Here is a 16,470-nt window from a genome sequence, read left to right as displayed (position 1 = left end):
CCTGTCTTACTAACGACTACAGCAGGTCACTGATTGATCCTTGGTCACGGATTTAATTACCATTGCACAATTTATGGAATCGGAAACCCTTAGATGCAATGGCATAACATATATACTCATGTGCAACATTCTCTCCCGCAATCGACCATAGGATATGGAAAGCAGGGCTTCCCGTTCGCTCAGCCATACTTAAGCCATATGCCGGCCAGTTAGTACTACCGTGGGTGACCAGGTGGGAATCCTGGCTGTTGATTGTTTTTTTTAGCTTGATTGACATTCTCTTTTCTTTTGGGTTGTCCTTTTTTCCCACTCCTGGTTTCTGAAGGGATATCGAAGGGTTGGGGATATGTTTTTGGGTAGGGTGGGCGCGTGGTGGTCAACATCAGGCTGCGAGTTACTTCTTACGGCCTGGGCCCTGATAGCCTACTAGCCTCACCAGCATTTGTTGCCGGGGTCTAGGCTGGTACATAGAGGCCATAGGTGCCAAGTACGGGCTGCTTTCTAGATCAGCTTTTCTGCTGGCATGTGATACCTGTTTGCGAGCGGGGTAATAATGTTCTAGATGTATCGACCAACAAGGACAGCGGGGACACGGCCTGAGCAATGCACGGCCCAGGAGGCTACTTCCCAAGAGCCGGTCAATCCAAGTTGTTGTGGTATTGATGAATCACCAGTGACGGACTGGTTCGGCGAGTCCTAGATTGTTTCTTCTGTCGGTTATTTTTGACGTCAAGGAGACGAGGTTACGCTGCAAGATGCTGCCAGGCCAGGATCCCAGGCTGCTAAACATGGTGTTGGGCTGAGTCATGAAATAGTCAGGGGATGATGGTCATGATGATGGCCAAAAATGAATCGCGTCAGACGGTATACCCAGGTCGACGCGGGAAAGTTGAGTGTAGGTACGGAGGAAGGGATCGCTAAACAAGGACAGCGACGAGACAAAATACAAGAAGCTTTGCCCGAGGTAGCCCAGACATCGCCAATAACCCCTTTTGAATGTTTGTCTTGCCACATGCTTGACATTGGACTGCAAGGGGAAGTTAGTTTGTGGTGGCAAACAAACCAGGTCACAAATGGTCTCGGTGGAGAGACTGCCTGACTGAGTGACTGAGCCGGTCATGGACTGCAAGTCGGGTCAAGAGCCCGGGTAGTGAGCCGAAGAAAAGAACAAGGAGGCAGAAAACAAAATGCATCTGGTCAAAAGACTCGTTCCGGAGGCTGGTTGGGATATTTCCGCAAAAGCAAGGTAGCAATTGGGTTCGGGGAAATGCTTGCATCGAGATGCAAGGACAGCAGCGTTTCCGAAAGAGTCAACCAGTTGCAGCACAGGATAGCCCACCGACAAAACAAGACTTGCCCAGCGCACCCTCCATGGTCCTCCGACACCTTCGGCAGGTGGGCTGGCGACAGTAAGACTGTTCAAGATGGTCTATGCGAGCCATGTGCTTGGCTGTATTGGTTCAACCCGCACCGTGGGAGTCTGCAATGCTCCAGTAAACCGGTATGATACAATCACTGGTCAATCTTTGCCTTGAGTGGCTTCGGAACGTGAAAATGTGCGCAATGGAACAGGGCGATTGAGTTCCTGGGCACTCTCAACACGGAAAATCGATCGGAACATCAATGCCAAATCGTTCTGTTTTCGAAGTTGAGCACATAAATTTGCCGGTGTCATATGCCTCACTGCTGAAGTTAGAGAGGTAGACTTTCTGTCGTTGCAGATACGAAGTCCTTGACCCGATCGCCGCAGGGGTGAAGTAAGAAAGCTGGAAAGGCTGGGATCTTTTGTCTTCGCTGCAGGAACTTTTTGGACGGGTTGGAATGCCCCCCTGTACGGAGTACAGGAACACGCCAACGTGATGGATGATCCAGCCTGTCAAGAGGCGGTGCGTCAGCCCATCACACCTTCCCAGTTCTGGTAGTTTCGGTTGATCAGACTTGTCCCATGGTCAATTCGGCTGGAGCAATGGTCGATGCCTGGTGGGATGTGATCGACGAACGGACAGGAACTAGTTAGGCTGAGATGTGCACGACCTTGCCTCCGGAGGGGCCAGAACAACCCTCCCGCTCCTTTATTGGGAACGAGGACACTCTCCAAACTGGCGCGTGTTGGAGCGACCAAGCTGGTGCTATTAGTAGTAGGCCCACCGTATGCAGGCAGGCTGTGGGATGGATGTCCAGGCTGACTTAACCAGACCTTGCCCTTGTTGCGCTTGCCCTCGTGCTGCGGTGTGTTCGCACTGTCCGGGCAGTCATGCTTGCTATCGCCACTGCAGAGATACGAGTTGGTGCATTGGTGTTTGATGCTTGACACTTGACACACTTGGACACCCCCCTGCTTCGAGTTTTCCCACCGGCCAAATCCTCCGTGATCACGCCTCGGTTCCACCGCTCGACCAACGTCATCATTTCCATGTTCCAAATGAAACAGGTCCTGCATTTAGATTTGCCGCATGGCTCACAAGTGTAGAAGACATCAACTTCCGGGGCTTCTTTGCTCTGCTCCTAACTGGGAGAGACGAGTGACAAGTCAATGCCCTCAATTTGACCAGAATCCACAGGGGGCCGGAGGACTCCGCACGGCAATCGGAAATGTCCAAGGAAAGAATCTGTTGGATAGCGGGGTCGAGGGTTGTGCCAACTGCATTTCCAGCAACAAATTCTGGCGAGCAGTTGATAGGCAGAAAACTCATCTCGCAACAGCAAAGCTCCTGGTTAGAGTTTGCAGCGGAGAAGCCAGCAGGGCTGCAACCACAACGAACATCACGGCTGTGGGTTGGTGCAGAAGCACACAAATCGACTTAAATCGTGTCATTGATGGAGACTGGCCCCCCTGCACGACCAGGCCGCATGACGCGAACCCATGGTTGCTCCTAACTTTCTGCCCATGATCGAGATGAAAACAGCATAGGTGTCTCGGTGTCACAGATGGCGTGTCGAGCCAAAATTGAGAAACGGCCAGCCTTCGGGGAGTCTGCGAACAAGACCGTGGTGGCGTAGTCTCACACGCCCAGATGCAAACAACATTAATCTTGCAAGGTTCCAGATTTTTTTTTTTCGTCCAACTTGTGAATCCGGCGGACCGAAAACGAGGTTGTGCTGTATGGAGCCGTGGCACAGTTGCTCAGGTCAGTGGGTGGACCTGCTCATCAGTCCTGAATTCTCGTCAAGACTCTTTTGGCGCGTTGCGCTTCGATTGGTCCGTCACAGTTATTGTCCCTTTGGATGTGCCCAAATCTGATCCGTGCGATGCCGTGCGTGCGCACCCCGGTGCAGATCCACTCTAACCTGCGCAAAACTGGGGGTCGCTTGGAGATGTGACAGGCGGGATGATAAGGCCTCGACGTCGCCTTCTGAGCCGTCAGCAACCCGAGGCTTGAGGTAATTTGTCGGCGGCCACGGACTATCAAAAGATATTCCAGCTAGGATCGACTTGGATACAGAACCGCGAAGCTAAATCTCAACGCTGCAAGGGAGCCTCGGAAGATAGTCCGTCGGAGCGGCGTTCGAATCCTCTGGTGGCCTTGGACAAGGATAGCAATAATGGTTGATAGGGGCTCAGATCGTGAGAACTGAGAACGTGGACAGTGGAGTTAGAACCTTCGGGAGGCCTATTAATGTGGATCGCTAATGGCGCTGGACCCCAGGTTCCCTTTTCCCTGAAGCATCCTGACGGAACACCTGGCACTCCGTACAAGTATTCCGTACGTTCATCATTTTGCCGCTGATGTTGTACTTGGTATCCACCGAGCTCAAACGGCAGATGTAAGGGTGGCCCAGGCCAGTTCTGAGCGCTGCATATCCTGTCATCGTTCACTTAGCTGACCGTGGAGTCTCTTGTACGCCAAGGTCTGATGGTTGCCACTGAACGTGCTTGTGACGAGTCGACGCACTAGGCTGAGACCTGAGAAATTCGCACCCTGGAACGCGGTGGCACCAGTGGTAACCAGAAGGCGTGATGACACCACGGATCTACCTGAAGGGGACGGAAATGGGTCCCGCTCACATTGTCGCATCGCATCCTCTGCACGTCCCGACTACTGGATCAGGACGAGGGAAAGGGGCCCAGGTTGGACGCTACCAGACCAAACGACTAGCTGCTACTATCGCTTGAAAGGAGGACCTATACCGAGTACACCGTACAAAAACGTATCTTGATGGTACGGTGTACGGTAGTCCATCGGATTGGCGCGATCTCCGAAATGAACCACAACTCGCTCCGGAGGACATCCAAGAAATTGAGTCCTGGTGCAGGTGCCTTATGATTTACTCACCATTTTTGGTGACAGGATGCTCTCGCTCGTGATTGTCTTCTCATGCCGGCAATTCCGTCTCAAGTTTGTTGGTACACACGGACGGCCGACAAGCATTTGCGTTCGGATAGACACCAGAAAACCGGCAGCTAGCCGATCGACATTTCCCAAGTCAGCCTGTGTTCGGCACGGAGCATGCGAGCAGGCCCAAGGGATGTCACTCGGCATCTTTGTAATTGTCTCATTTGCACGCAAGTGGACGGGAAAATAGGAACCAAAGTCTCGTAGCGAGGTAACGTGGCGCGCGCCCTGCCGGCAAGCCACTGGGATCAATTCGGTGTCAGAAGGGCAACCTTTGGGGGGGGGGGTGATGCTCGGCGCTGGGATGCTGTCAGCCATTCTGGCCTGAAGCTTACCCTTACGCAGCAACTTGTCAGACAGTGGAGACCAGCGTTGTTGCAGCCACTGATGGCGCTCCCCCCAAGAGCAACACTGCCAAAATTGTGCTCGGGATCTAGCTCTGCTAAGGAGCCCATGTCACTTCGTATCGAATTTGTAAGGGCGAGTCAGGACCCGTCGCGCTCCCAGATCACCGATTGTGTGATGGCCATCAACAAGGCACCTGTGGGCCACAAACGCACCTCCAGAGGTGATGGACTGTTGCCAAACAGGAATTTCCAGCGTTGATCGACTGCAATAAGTCTTATTGGCCAGACAAGCAGTCTGGCCAGGGAGGATGGTCGATTCACCGACTGGAGGTGTTAAATTTGGGAGGGCGATCAGTGGGAAGGGGGAAGGACGGTTGATGGACAACAGGTGTCAGCTGCCTTTGGCGGTCTGCACCTGGGGTCGAGCTTGAAGGAAGATCCGAAGAATGTCGCTTCTGTTATTGGTTAGTCAAGGAAGACGAGGGACTCGGGGGGGGAGATATAGGGTTTTCCAGCACATCTTGATCCAGCAGGGAAGACGACGCAGGTCAATGTCGGGTCGACACGGTGATGGAGTGAAGTCATTGGGCTCTGGTTGGTACCATTCTTCGGGGAGCGCTGACTCCATAGGGGCGCGTGGGGAGGGGGCGGCTGGCGTGAAAGAGGATTGGAAGAAGTGGTGCAACGAAAGGCGCGATGCAGGTCCCAAGTCGGAGGGAGAAACATCGCAAATTTTTCGAGATTCTGCTTTCTCCGTTTGGTGTGGATGGGGGAACAATGGACCAATGTGAAGGGACGGATGAGCAGGACACCAGCACTAGGTTGGCCTAGGGCCCATTGCAGGCGTCACCAAGCTGTCAATGCGAGGGGAATTAGCTATGCCTAGTTAATCCATTAGCCCACTGGAGGCGCCTAGTTGAAGACTCCCTTAACTAGCAGCCGAGCCAGGTATCCTCTGTACGAGAACATCATTTCCTTCAGGATTGCTTGCTCGTGCGCGCGCCCCTCCCTTCGCCTGCGCCTGCGCCCATTCTCACATCATGATTCCCTCCTGGTCGTCCCCTTGACCCGTCGTGTCTCTAGGCTAGGCGAAGCGCTGCAACTCCTCCTCCTCCTCCCAGCTCAGAGTTCCTTCGTACAACCACAAAATCTCCGGGTGACCCAACGAGCCCTGTCCACAATAAGTGGCACAGTCTGACGAGAAAGGGTATTATAGTACTCCGTAGGTAGCAAACTATCAATTGAACGGCAATCGTCATTCAGACGGCTAATTTATTCTGCCCTTGGACGGAGTGGTATCCCTTACCTTTGTTAACGATACTAGCTATTTCTGATCTGGCGGCCACCTCGTCGCTATCAAGTGAGTTGGCTTTTTTCTGAGATGGCGTCTATTCTGTACAGATTAGACTGTGCCAGTGATTTCTGACGAAAGGCTTGCCAATCCTCCTTGTAGTTTGTGCCGTCCAATGACATTGCTGGGAAAAGCCCCGGCCGCCTATCCCAGGCGAGGACAGCTGATCCTGTTTTAAAGTTAGCCATGCAGTTTGCCGTGTGCCGGTGATCCACGCCTGGCAGGGGGGAGAGGTCGCAGCTTAAGCCTGGTCTGGGCCTGGGAGCTGGGGCGGTGGGCTGTGGGCTGTGGGCTGCACCATGCACAGACACACATTCACACCGTCGATTTCCTTTTTGCGCGTTTCTCGCTCATTCCATCCGTACGCAAGCCGCAGTGGTCGATGGTCAGTGGCCAGCTGCCTGGACGGGCAGTGGCACCAGACGACAGCCTGGAAGTCAGACGGGCTCGAAACCGCCCATCCTTCCCCTGTTAGGCCTTGTTGCCGCCCCCGGTTGGGCTTTTTGTCGGTCTCTTGCCTGATGCCGTGATGCCCTGACACTCCTTTGCGTAGGCCTGCCCAGGACCCCCCCTCCAGCGCCTCGTTGATAACCTGCTTGGGGAACTGTCCCGGGTTTTCACGGGGCCGCCACCCACCCTGCTCAGTGCTCAGTGCTCACCTCGTAAGCTACAACCTTCTGTTGCCAACCACGCAATTCCCCCCCTTGACCCTTGTCAACCCAACTTTGCATGTACGGGTAATGGACCCTAGTCACTCTCGCAGTTCCATTGCATCTCCATTGCAAACCCCAAGTGCGCATTCCCAGTCTCCACCCCACATGGCAGCCCCCTCGGCCCGTTTTTTTCTTTGTTTGACCTCTCGTGCCTCTCTGGACCGTGTCTCTCTTTTCTCACTTGCCATGTCGGCGCCATTTGCTTGCTCATCTCCATTTCCTGAATGCGCCCATCGTCCCACATTCCTCGACCCTTGCTCTGACTCATGGGGATTTTTCTCGATTTGCTTCCATCCTGCCCGGTTCCCACTCCACTAATTTCAGAAACCCTTCCCGACCCGATGGATGGCGGCTAACCTTGAACCACCCAGCAGGCTATTGACCAAAAGCTACCAAAGCTCCAGCCCCGGCCAAACTTGTCCCTCGTCTTCCTACCTCGAATTGCCTCGCGATCATCCTCCCCAAGCCTAACCTAGTCCATTTTACGAGGGCGACTGTGCGGCACCGCAAGAGCTGGGCTTTACGAGACGATGACACACCCCTGCGGCACTAAAACCGAGCATGGAGGATTGTTGCGCCAGCTTTGGGAAATCAATTGTTGACCACCCACCTCACCATCTTCTCGCCTCTCGAAAACCGTATCGACGCCAAATCATGCATCCCTGCAGCCAGTTTTGACCCTCCTTCAACCCTGTTTGACTTTTTCTCTCAAACACGCACATTTGAGGAATGCAACCGCATCATCCCGTGCCCGCCGGCCGCGTTTCCTTTCCAACCTCATGCTCCCGCCATGGCATTGGCTGTACACTGTGCATCAGACGGTTTTTTTCTGGCCACCTCCGCTCTTTTCCCCTCTCTGTTTCCCGTGTCTGACCAGGTTCATGCTGAGCCACCTCAAACCCCATCTCCGGAATGATTCTGGTGCTCGTATGATACAGTGCCCACTCGCCAGCAAACTTGGAGCTAACGGGATAGCCTCCTTTCGATACCTGTCCACCTTGACTTCACTTCTGACCTCCTCGTACGCCCCGTGGCTCTTCAGCACAACTCTGACAGCCTTGGTTCCAGGCTGCAGCGAATTCCCCCCCCAGTGCTGCGGCCAAATCTGTCATCCTGTCAACGCCATCCAATCCATCCACCGAATGTTCGCGGTCCACACACCGCGCACTCTTGCCATTCACCTGGTCGACGGGCTCCCTTGCCCGGCCCCCCATACCTTTGCCTCTGTGGGACTGTTTTCCTTCCAGATCGCCTCGGCCATCAGATTGACGCAAATATGCGTACCGGTGCGCTGCTTATGGCTGGCCCAGCCAGGCTTTTCCCGATTTCTACCACTCCATTCCCTTTTGCCCCGGTTTCCACACCCTAAGCTACCGCAGCCGCCCGTTTTTCTTGATGCATCTCGCCTGATCGCTTCCCCTTGGTCCTAAGTTCCTAACCCTGAGCAAACCCACCGTGACCCGCCAATAAACCCCGTCCCCTGTTTGTACCTGTCCTGGAGTCATGTTCGTCATGCTTTGGCTTTGCGCCTTGACCTTCGCCAAACCCTGGCTCTGGGTCAAACTATTCCACCCTCGTCAAACCCTGACCCATATACACTTGTATTGACTAACTCTGGCTACTGCTTGCAGCAGCCAGCTTCTCCTCGCCGCAACTGATGTACCAATTTAATCTTGCCTTGTCTCCCTTGGGACCATATCCACTATCAACTTGGCCTTTGCCGCGAGTCCGTTTGTCCCTAGATTGGGCAATAGATATGGACTGTCGGCACCACTCAATTCTTTCCCTTCTCTCTATCCGCCAACACCGTTTTCAATATGGACGCCCTTCAGCAATACCACTACTCTCCTCCCGAAGCGACTTACAACCCTGCCGTCTCTGTCTCCGTGTCCTCTTTCTTTATCCGGCCCAACAAAGTGGTTAAACCGAGCAGCAGGAATAGCAGTCCACGGACACTGGGTCGAAGGAAAACGATGACTGCAGCCGCCGCTTCGTCGAGAACTCGGTCTGTCGTCGACCATCTCCGCTCCAGCACACAATGGCAGAACACAGAGATGCCTCGCCCCCGCCCCGTCAGCTGGCATCCAAATTCTTTCGAGGCGCTGAACTCTACATTCAACCCGGTTGCCAATGAACAAGACTTGTCAACATGGGACTTCTCGACGGCTCAAGTCCATGGCCTCGTCACACCTATCTCCTACCCATCCATGAACGAGCCCCAGATCCAAGAGCCCTTCACGCCGCTTGATGAGCTGCCCACCCGAGATCCGGGTTTCGTCTTTGAGAGCGAGCCATACCTGGAATCCATGTGGCTCAACCAAGGACAAGTAAAACCAAACTCAAATTCCTTTCCCCTCTATCCGGAACAACCTTTCTCACAGCCAGCGTGGGGATTCAACCAACCGGTCATGGCGCCGAATGTGCAAACAGCGCCGTCCTCTCCGAACTGCCTCCCACTTCAGAATTTTGGGCTTGACACGTTATCACTCGGCAATAGCGACTCGAAGTCCAAGGATAACTCGGAGGAATTGGTCGGCATGGGCTTGTACGATTCACCTGCTGAAGTCCAATCGTCATCTCTGCTCTTTGGTCGCTCTGCAGGCTCAGTAAGAAAGGGTTTGAAGCTGGAGGAGTCATTTGAACCGGTGGAACAGGAAGACGAAAACGAAGACGGAGAACTTGACACAGAAGACGCCGAAGAAGATGAGTCTGGCCAGCAGGAAGTTGAGGAGCAGGATGAGGATGGCTGCCAAGTGTGGAATACGTCCGACCCCGCCAGGTACGAGGGCCAGTCTATCGCGGATCACTTGACATTTGGGATGCAAGCACAGCCAGATTCGCTGGCAATGAAATATCTTTCGACACTGAGGCAGCTGAACAGCGCCTATTATCCTTCAGGGCATTCTTATGGTTGGGCCTGAAATTGACGACTTGACGACAGTTATGACAAGTCACTGGAAGGATGAAGTGGGCTTTGTTGGCAAATTTGCAGCGTTTACACACTGTTCTTATATCGCCATGATACCCCTTTAGTGACGATCTCGAAAGGATGACTAGGCCTATGTACAAACTAGAATACTAGGTACCTTGAAGATATCATGTATTACTTAGAACAACAAGCGTGGGTGCTCTCAGTTGAAGGCACCCGCACGCCTTGAAATTGAGCGAAAGACTTCCTCAATGTTTGCTCTTGCCTCTCACTTTCCATATCAAGTCCATTCCATGTTCTCAAGGAATGTGCTTGATTGCCAACCAATCGGAGCAGAGCACCTGCATCGGATCCGCTCCGTTCCCGCTCTCTCTATGTCATTGGCTAGAGGCGGCGAAGTCACGTGAGTAGCCAATACACCAACCGCGTACCTCACATCTCGTCTTTTTCTCCCCTCAGGGAATGACTTGACGGGCTCTTCCCCGGAGGATCAGCCAGAAACTGTTGAGCAAAAAACTGCATAAAGCCCGCGCCCTCTAACCGCACCATTCAATATGCGCCCTTCCTGTCGCTTCGATGTCACCTTCCTCAACAAATCTTAGATGATCACCACTTCACCTGTCGAAACCTCCCCTCTTCGAATTTTGGGCGTGATCCGAGGGCCCGAGCCCTAAACCGCGGCTTTCCCACCAACCATCCATCCCTGCTGGGTTCTCCAAGCTCTCACCACCATGAATTTACAATTTCCACCATGGCGACACGACACCGAATTGGCCATGGTCCGAGACTGGTTCTTTCCGAGCCGGGCGACGCTGGAATTATATTGCACCGTTGCATCCCTCGCTTCGCGAGACCTGAGGCAGCGTGCTATTGACAAGGTCAATCTCTGGCTGTTCAAGGCCGGTCAGCTACCTCCAGCGCTGGTAGCCACGGCAAGCTTGACCGATGCTCTGATCCATGATGAACAAAGGAGGTCGTTATCTGGGACAGCCATCTCGGACCAAGCCATGCAGAGCATATATGCCATGGCCTTTGCGAGGTTTGTCAATGGATTCGTTGACCGTGATGTTGCCCGCTCATATGCTGCTGAAATGGCCCGGGACAGTACTCCTGATGGAGAAGAAGTGACTCGATTCTCAGCAAGTGCTGCCAAAGGTGAAAGCTCAATGTATGCTCACGCCGCCACGATCGGGATGCCCCAGAAATTTGTTGATCTCCGTCATCAAGTCACACACGCTGACATCCCCAATTTGATGTATCTGAGAAAGATGACAGAACAGGCTTTGGACTGGATGTGGGAGAGGTGGTGGGTCAAGAGTGCGACTGGCAATCCGGAACGTGCATTGAGGGAGCTGGAAGATAGGCAACGCATATCACGAGAAGCGAGAGATGCTACAGAATCGAGCAGGAAGGATTTTCCCGGCATGGTGCCCCAAGATCCCCCTGAATGCGACGATCAGGCTGTGCCAATGAAGGCGACACGGGGGGTAAACACAGCACAGAATGAGTCTGTTTTCTCCACCCCAGCAAGAACTAGAGGTGCACTGAAGCGCAAGTCTACGGCGTTAGAAGACGACGACTAGATGTGATACTTGAAACCATGACTAGGTATTTCTGACAGGATATGTGATGGACCACCAGCTTCTCGTAGTGGTACGAACCCTCATCTTAGATTGCCAAGCCTTTTCGAGCTGCGCGTGCGAATCTGGAAGTGATACAAAGATCAACTTCCTCGTCATCCGAAAAGCAGCCTTGTCGTGATCACGGACCCGATTCGCCTCTCCCTCGAATCTTCGGACAAAGAGTGAACCGCTTTCTACTGTTACCGATGGGAAAGCATCGACCAAGTCTTCAGTTCGCCTGCATCTTCTTGTCCGTCTCCTTCTCGCGTTCTCTCCTTCGACATGAGCAACCTCCCGGCTAGGGCAAACGAGAGCCCATTCTACGACGTGCCCGCTGACCATCGGATTACCTCTTACCCGACCGAGACCAAGATCATTTCTACCCTTGCTTTGTTGCTTCTGGGGTACTATGCCCTGTCCTTCTTCGACGCCTGGCCTTCGACGATCAAAAGAGCAGTCTACGAATTCGTCGTCTACATAATCCCTTCTCACCTAATCTACGCCATGCAGTACGGTATGATCCGCCTGGGCCGTCTGAGCCCGGAGGAAGCAAAGTTCAAGAGAGCAAACTTTGGAGATATGGTTGCAAAACAGGAGGCTGTCAGGATCATACTGGGACAACCACAGCTGCCCCTTGCACTTCGAAAGGTGAGGAGTTTGTCCGGCTCATACATGGCCTTGGGCCACGAGACTGGTCCTCCTGGCTTGGGAAACTGGGACAACTCCTGCTACCAAAACAGCGTGTTGCAAGGTCTGGCTTCTTTGCCGGCTTTCATCGAATATTTAGAGCAGAGCTTGGAATGTTGTGACAGATACGACGCTCCTGCAGCCACACACCGAGCTCTGGTGACCTTGCTGGAACAACTATCTGATCCAAACTCTCGGACAAGCGTCCTTTGGACTCCCAGAATCCTCAAGTCCATGGACAGCTGGCAACAGCAGGATGCCCAGGAATATTTCTCTCGTGTTCTCGACGCGGTCGAAAAGGAGGCCAAACAATACGTCGACAAAATGAAACGTTCTACAGTTGCAGGGCTAGAGTGCCTCAGGGCATTTGAGAAGAAAGGCTCTGGAAAGGACGTGCACAGGGAAGAGCAGGACTCCGGAGGTTTATGGACGAGGGGGATTGGTGGTTCGCCAGCAGCAGCAAGTTTGAGGGAATGCGGACTGCGGAATCCCGTTGACGGCATGACCGCCCAATGTCTTGAATGCAGAGTCTGTGGCTTCACCGAGGGACTGTCCTTGACACAATTCAACTGCTTGACCTTGAACCTGGGATTGCAAGGGGCTTGTGATGTTGCGAAGCTGCTCGATGAATACACAGCACCAGAAGAAGTTGAAGGGGTCGAATGTGAGAATTGTACAAAGTTGGCACACGGTAAGACGCAATCCACAAAAAGCGATGACAAGAGCTCAGAGCCATCCGACGTTGAGCCAAATGAAAAGCAAAAACCAGTCCTGCGGACCAAGGCCAAGCAGATCACCGTCGGACGGCTGCCCAAAGATTTGGTTCTTCACATCAACCGAAGCATTTTTGATAATTGCGGAAACCAGCTCAAAAACACAGCTCAAGTCCGAGCCCCCACCAGATTGGATTTCTTGAGCCGATGGTGTGCGCCCCTGGACAAGAACGATGACTCGGTCGAAGTCGTGTACGAGCTAAAATGTGTCGTGACGCATTACGGCAGCCACCACGATGGCCATTATATCGCCTTGGGGAAGCGGGATAAAGATTGGTATTCGTTCAACGACGAGCGGGTGACAAGGATCTCAGAGGAGGAAGTCCTCTCTCGGGGGAACGGATTTATGCTGTTCTACGAAGCTGTTGGCTCGCCACCACCTCCTTGGCCAGAAGTGGAAATGCCAAAGGAGCCCGCTGCAGCCAGTGCAAGGCTGGAGGAGGTTATACGCCAGATGAAGGATCACCCAGATCGGGAGCAGATGGTTGAAATCGAGGAGCTGTCCAACAGACTGTTTGATGACGACGAAATGGCCGAGTCGGTCTCCGACCTTACTCCATCCAGCGATGTGTCTCTGGATTCCAACTCTGCTTCTTCCAAGAGCAGCTCGCCCGTCAAGTCGTCGGCAGAAGAGTTTGAGCCGCAGAACGCGGCGATGAAGGTCCCGATCATCGACCTAAAGACAGCGACCGACATGTCCAGCCCCGTTGCCCAAGGTCCGTCTTCGGGAGAAACCATGCCTCCTGTGCCTGTCCTCTGAGAATAGGGCGGGCATCGTTCTGCGGAAACGAATGTTACGAATTGACGAACAGAACCCCAAAATATGATACCCAAAGAAGCAATGATTCAACTAACAGATGTATTCGTGTCTATTAATGGTGCTGGGACATGATAGCAGCAGCAATTTATACATAGCAGTATCCCTATCAATCATACAGCGATCTTATTCCAGTTCACTGTTTCGTTTGCTTTCCAGTTGACTTCAGTCAGTTCTGCTGCGTTCGATCAGTGCTTTTGAACCCCTCGTTGAAAGAACCTGACTGTCCACATAGGTGCCGTCGCCGTTGAGAGGACGCGAACAAGGAGCCATGGAGCCATAGCTTAGGATGACGATGGACAGTTGAACTGTAGCACAGCCTCCATAAGAGTACTCGGTAGAGGAGGTGAGGAAGTTGCTTTCCAAAAGGAGACCGGTTAGTCATCAATCTGGCAAGGCTGCATTACATAAGCCTCATGGCGGGACAAGACTCCCTGCGACTCTTGTGCGTCATTGGGTCACGGCACAAGGCACTTTGCTCATCAATGAATTTGGCTAAACTTTCACCATGAGGTCGGCACCTGTCGCTCGTCTTCAAGTATTGCAGCAATGAAATCGTAGAGCATACTCTCACCTCGACCATCTGTCTGTGTGTGTCTCCCAATCTCTCCCGTCATGTCTGACCCTAGGGATGCCCCTCAAGTGAGCCGCAGGATCAGCGAGGTCCTTCCCGATGATGTATGTTCTAGCCCTCGCAAGTCGAGATGTGATGATCCTGACAGTGGTGTGCGCAAAGCGACAGGACGGCTCTAGTAGTGAGGATGACTACAACAGGAAGATAGAGGTGAGTTCGCCTATGGTCCTTTTTCCCGACTGCCAACCTAACTTTATCTCTTTCGCCCAGGTGGTCTTCGATAGTGAGGTTGTCCGCCGACGCAAATCCTCAACCGTGCTCGCTGAAACTCCTGTAATCGAGAAGCCGAAGAGAATCCAGGCTGCGCGCACCAAGTCCCAGTGCTTGGTCCACAAGCTGGTCGAGAAAAGCTCGTTGGGTCAACAGCCCAAAGTCGAATCAAAGCTCGAACAGATCGACGAAATAGAGCCTGCTTCAAGGCTGGACGCCAATGGACAGAACTCGGGCAAAGAGGAGGTCCGCGCGACAGAGTCCCGGCTGCTCACGAAGAAACAGTTGAGTGACATGGCCATGAGTGTGAGGACAATGGCGAAGCGGCTGGGCAATCTCAAGGTCAAGCTGCGGGTCCGGGCCATCTTCCTGCTCACCAAGATTTATGACAAGACGTTGATTACCAAAACGAAAGAGGTGACGAGGTGGCTGCTTTCCAAGGACAGATCTGTACCTTACATTGTGTATGTCGAGGACAGCTTGAAAGACAACCCGGCCTTCGATGCTGAGGGTATTTGTGCCGAGGACCCTTCCTTTCGAGAACGTCTGAGGTATTGGGATGCCGAACTGGCCCGGAGACACCCCCATACATTTGACTTTGTGGTAACACTGGGTGGTGACGGGACAGTCCTTTATGCGAGCTGGCTGTTCCAGAGAGTGGTGCCGCCTGTGCTATCCTTTGCGTTGGGCTCGCTGGGATTTCTCACCAAATTTGACTTTGAAAACTACCAGCATATACTCTCACAGGCTCTTAAGGATGGCGTGACGATCAGTTTGAGATTGCGGTTCGAGGGCACTGTGATGCGGACCAACAGGCGAGCCGACGACGCAGAATGCCGAGACATTGTGGAAGAACTGATCGGCGAGGAAGCCGATGATCGAAACACCCATAGACCGGACCGGACGTTTGAGATTCTGAACGATATCGTGGTTGACAGGGGTCCCAATCCGACAATGTCAACCATTGAACTTTTTGGAGATGAAGAACACCTTACGACTGTGCAAGCTGATGGGATTTGTGTCGCCACTCCCACAGGATCGACTGCTTACAATCTTGCTGCGGGAGGTTCACTGTGTCATCCCGAGAATCCAGTTATTCTCGTCACAGCCATCTGTGCCCATACTCTATCATTCAGGCCCATTATTCTCCCGGACACGATTGTTCTTCGATTGGGGGTTCCTTTTGATGCACGATCGAACTCGTGGGCAAGCTTTGACGGGCGGGAGAGGTAATACTTCATATCATGCCCAGGTGTTGTGGACGGCTGAACTGACCCGATGACAGAATTGAGCTATTTCCAGGCGACTATGTGACCATTTCGGCCTCTCGATATCCGTTTGCTAATGTCATGCCACCTGGGCGCCGAAGTGAAGATTGGGTCAACAGCATCTCAAGGACTTTACAGTGGAACTCAAGACAACGGCAGAAAGCGTTTCATGAGTGGGGCGGTGTAAAGACAGTGAAGGAAGCGGCCAGCAAGGAGTAATAAGCGCAAGACCAGTCGAGTCCGAGATCCCAGACGACCCGGGCTGATATAGACTAGAATTTCGAGGGGCCGCAGATAACGAGATGGAGCGGGTTATGGTCCTGAGGAGCTTACCCAGAGGTGACCACCCGGGACTCAATCTGATGCCATGACTTTTCAGGAGAACCAACGATGATGAAGGGGGGCAGAAAGGCTTGTTGATGGAGTTGTTATATGACGATATATCATTGCGGGAACATGCGGCACCACGCTGCTGCGACGCTCGAGCAAGACAATATACCCAAGAAACAGATTGAGGCTGTTGAATCATGGTTGCCAGTCCTGGTGTCGCCGATCAACGCCTTTTTCTTTGTCCTCTGTCTGCCTCAACCTTGCCAGATTCCAGGCATATTCGCAGCTTTGCTCCCTTATGGCTCGACTTCACCCAGCCAAGATCTGGATCCTCCCAGAAGAGGCACGCCAACGTGTCCGAATGTGCGTATATCTTCGTTCTTGCAACTGTCCATAGGAGGGTGACTGGAATGGTCATGGCCATAACAGGTGGACAATCGAGGGAGCAAATATAC

At 53.1% G+C, this 16,470-nt stretch overlaps 5 protein-coding genes and 1 non-coding gene across 6 annotated transcripts; 5 read left to right on the top strand and 1 right to left on the bottom strand.

Moving 5' to 3' along the window:
* Positions 1 to 38: 38 nt before the first annotated feature.
* Positions 39 to 3,361, bottom strand: PV07_00294 (uncharacterized protein). Its single transcript, XM_016386730.1, has one exon. The coding sequence runs from the start codon at positions 2,438 to 2,440 to the stop codon at positions 1,892 to 1,894; it is 549 nt and encodes a 182-aa protein (XP_016253658.1). The 5' UTR covers positions 2,441 to 3,361; the 3' UTR covers positions 39 to 1,891.
* PV07_00295 lies at positions 142 to 257 on the top strand. The gene has a single exon (XR_001622137.1). It is a non-coding gene; the product is annotated as a 5S ribosomal RNA (ribosomal RNA).
* A 4,182-nt stretch (positions 3,362 to 7,543) lies between the features above and the next one.
* PV07_00293 (uncharacterized protein) lies at positions 7,544 to 9,909 on the top strand. Its single transcript, XM_016386729.1, has one exon. It carries the CDS (start codon positions 8,563 to 8,565, stop codon positions 9,664 to 9,666), a length of 1,104 nt encoding a protein of 367 aa, XP_016253657.1. The 5' UTR covers positions 7,544 to 8,562; the 3' UTR covers positions 9,667 to 9,909.
* A 233-nt stretch (positions 9,910 to 10,142) lies between these two features.
* On the top strand, positions 10,143 to 11,365 carry PV07_00292 (uncharacterized protein). Its single transcript, XM_016386728.1, has one exon. It carries the CDS (start codon positions 10,406 to 10,408, stop codon positions 11,255 to 11,257), a length of 852 nt encoding a protein of 283 aa, XP_016253656.1. The 5' UTR covers positions 10,143 to 10,405; the 3' UTR covers positions 11,258 to 11,365.
* Positions 11,366 to 11,416: 51 nt separating this feature from the next.
* Positions 11,417 to 13,708, top strand: PV07_00291 (uncharacterized protein). The gene has a single exon (XM_016386727.1). It carries the CDS (start codon positions 11,579 to 11,581, stop codon positions 13,514 to 13,516), a length of 1,938 nt encoding a protein of 645 aa, XP_016253655.1. The 5' UTR covers positions 11,417 to 11,578; the 3' UTR covers positions 13,517 to 13,708.
* Positions 13,709 to 14,042: 334 nt separating this feature from the next.
* Positions 14,043 to 16,324, top strand: PV07_00290 (uncharacterized protein). The gene is made up of 4 exons (XM_016386726.1): positions 14,043 to 14,251; positions 14,310 to 14,357; positions 14,418 to 15,646; positions 15,703 to 16,324. The coding sequence occupies exons 1-4, from the start codon at positions 14,189 to 14,191 to the stop codon at positions 15,902 to 15,904; spliced, it is 1,542 nt and encodes a 513-aa protein (XP_016253654.1). The 5' UTR covers positions 14,043 to 14,188; the 3' UTR covers positions 15,905 to 16,324.
* The last annotated feature ends 146 nt before the right edge of the window (positions 16,325 to 16,470 follow it).

This window comes from Cladophialophora immunda (assembly GCF_000835495.1).
Source record: "Cladophialophora immunda strain CBS 83496 unplaced genomic scaffold supercont1.1, whole genome shotgun sequence".
NCBI lineage: Eukaryota > Fungi > Ascomycota > Eurotiomycetes > Chaetothyriales > Herpotrichiellaceae > Cladophialophora > Cladophialophora immunda.
The sequence above is the reverse complement of the archived record's forward strand: the minus strand, read 5'-3'. Positions and strand labels throughout refer to the sequence as shown.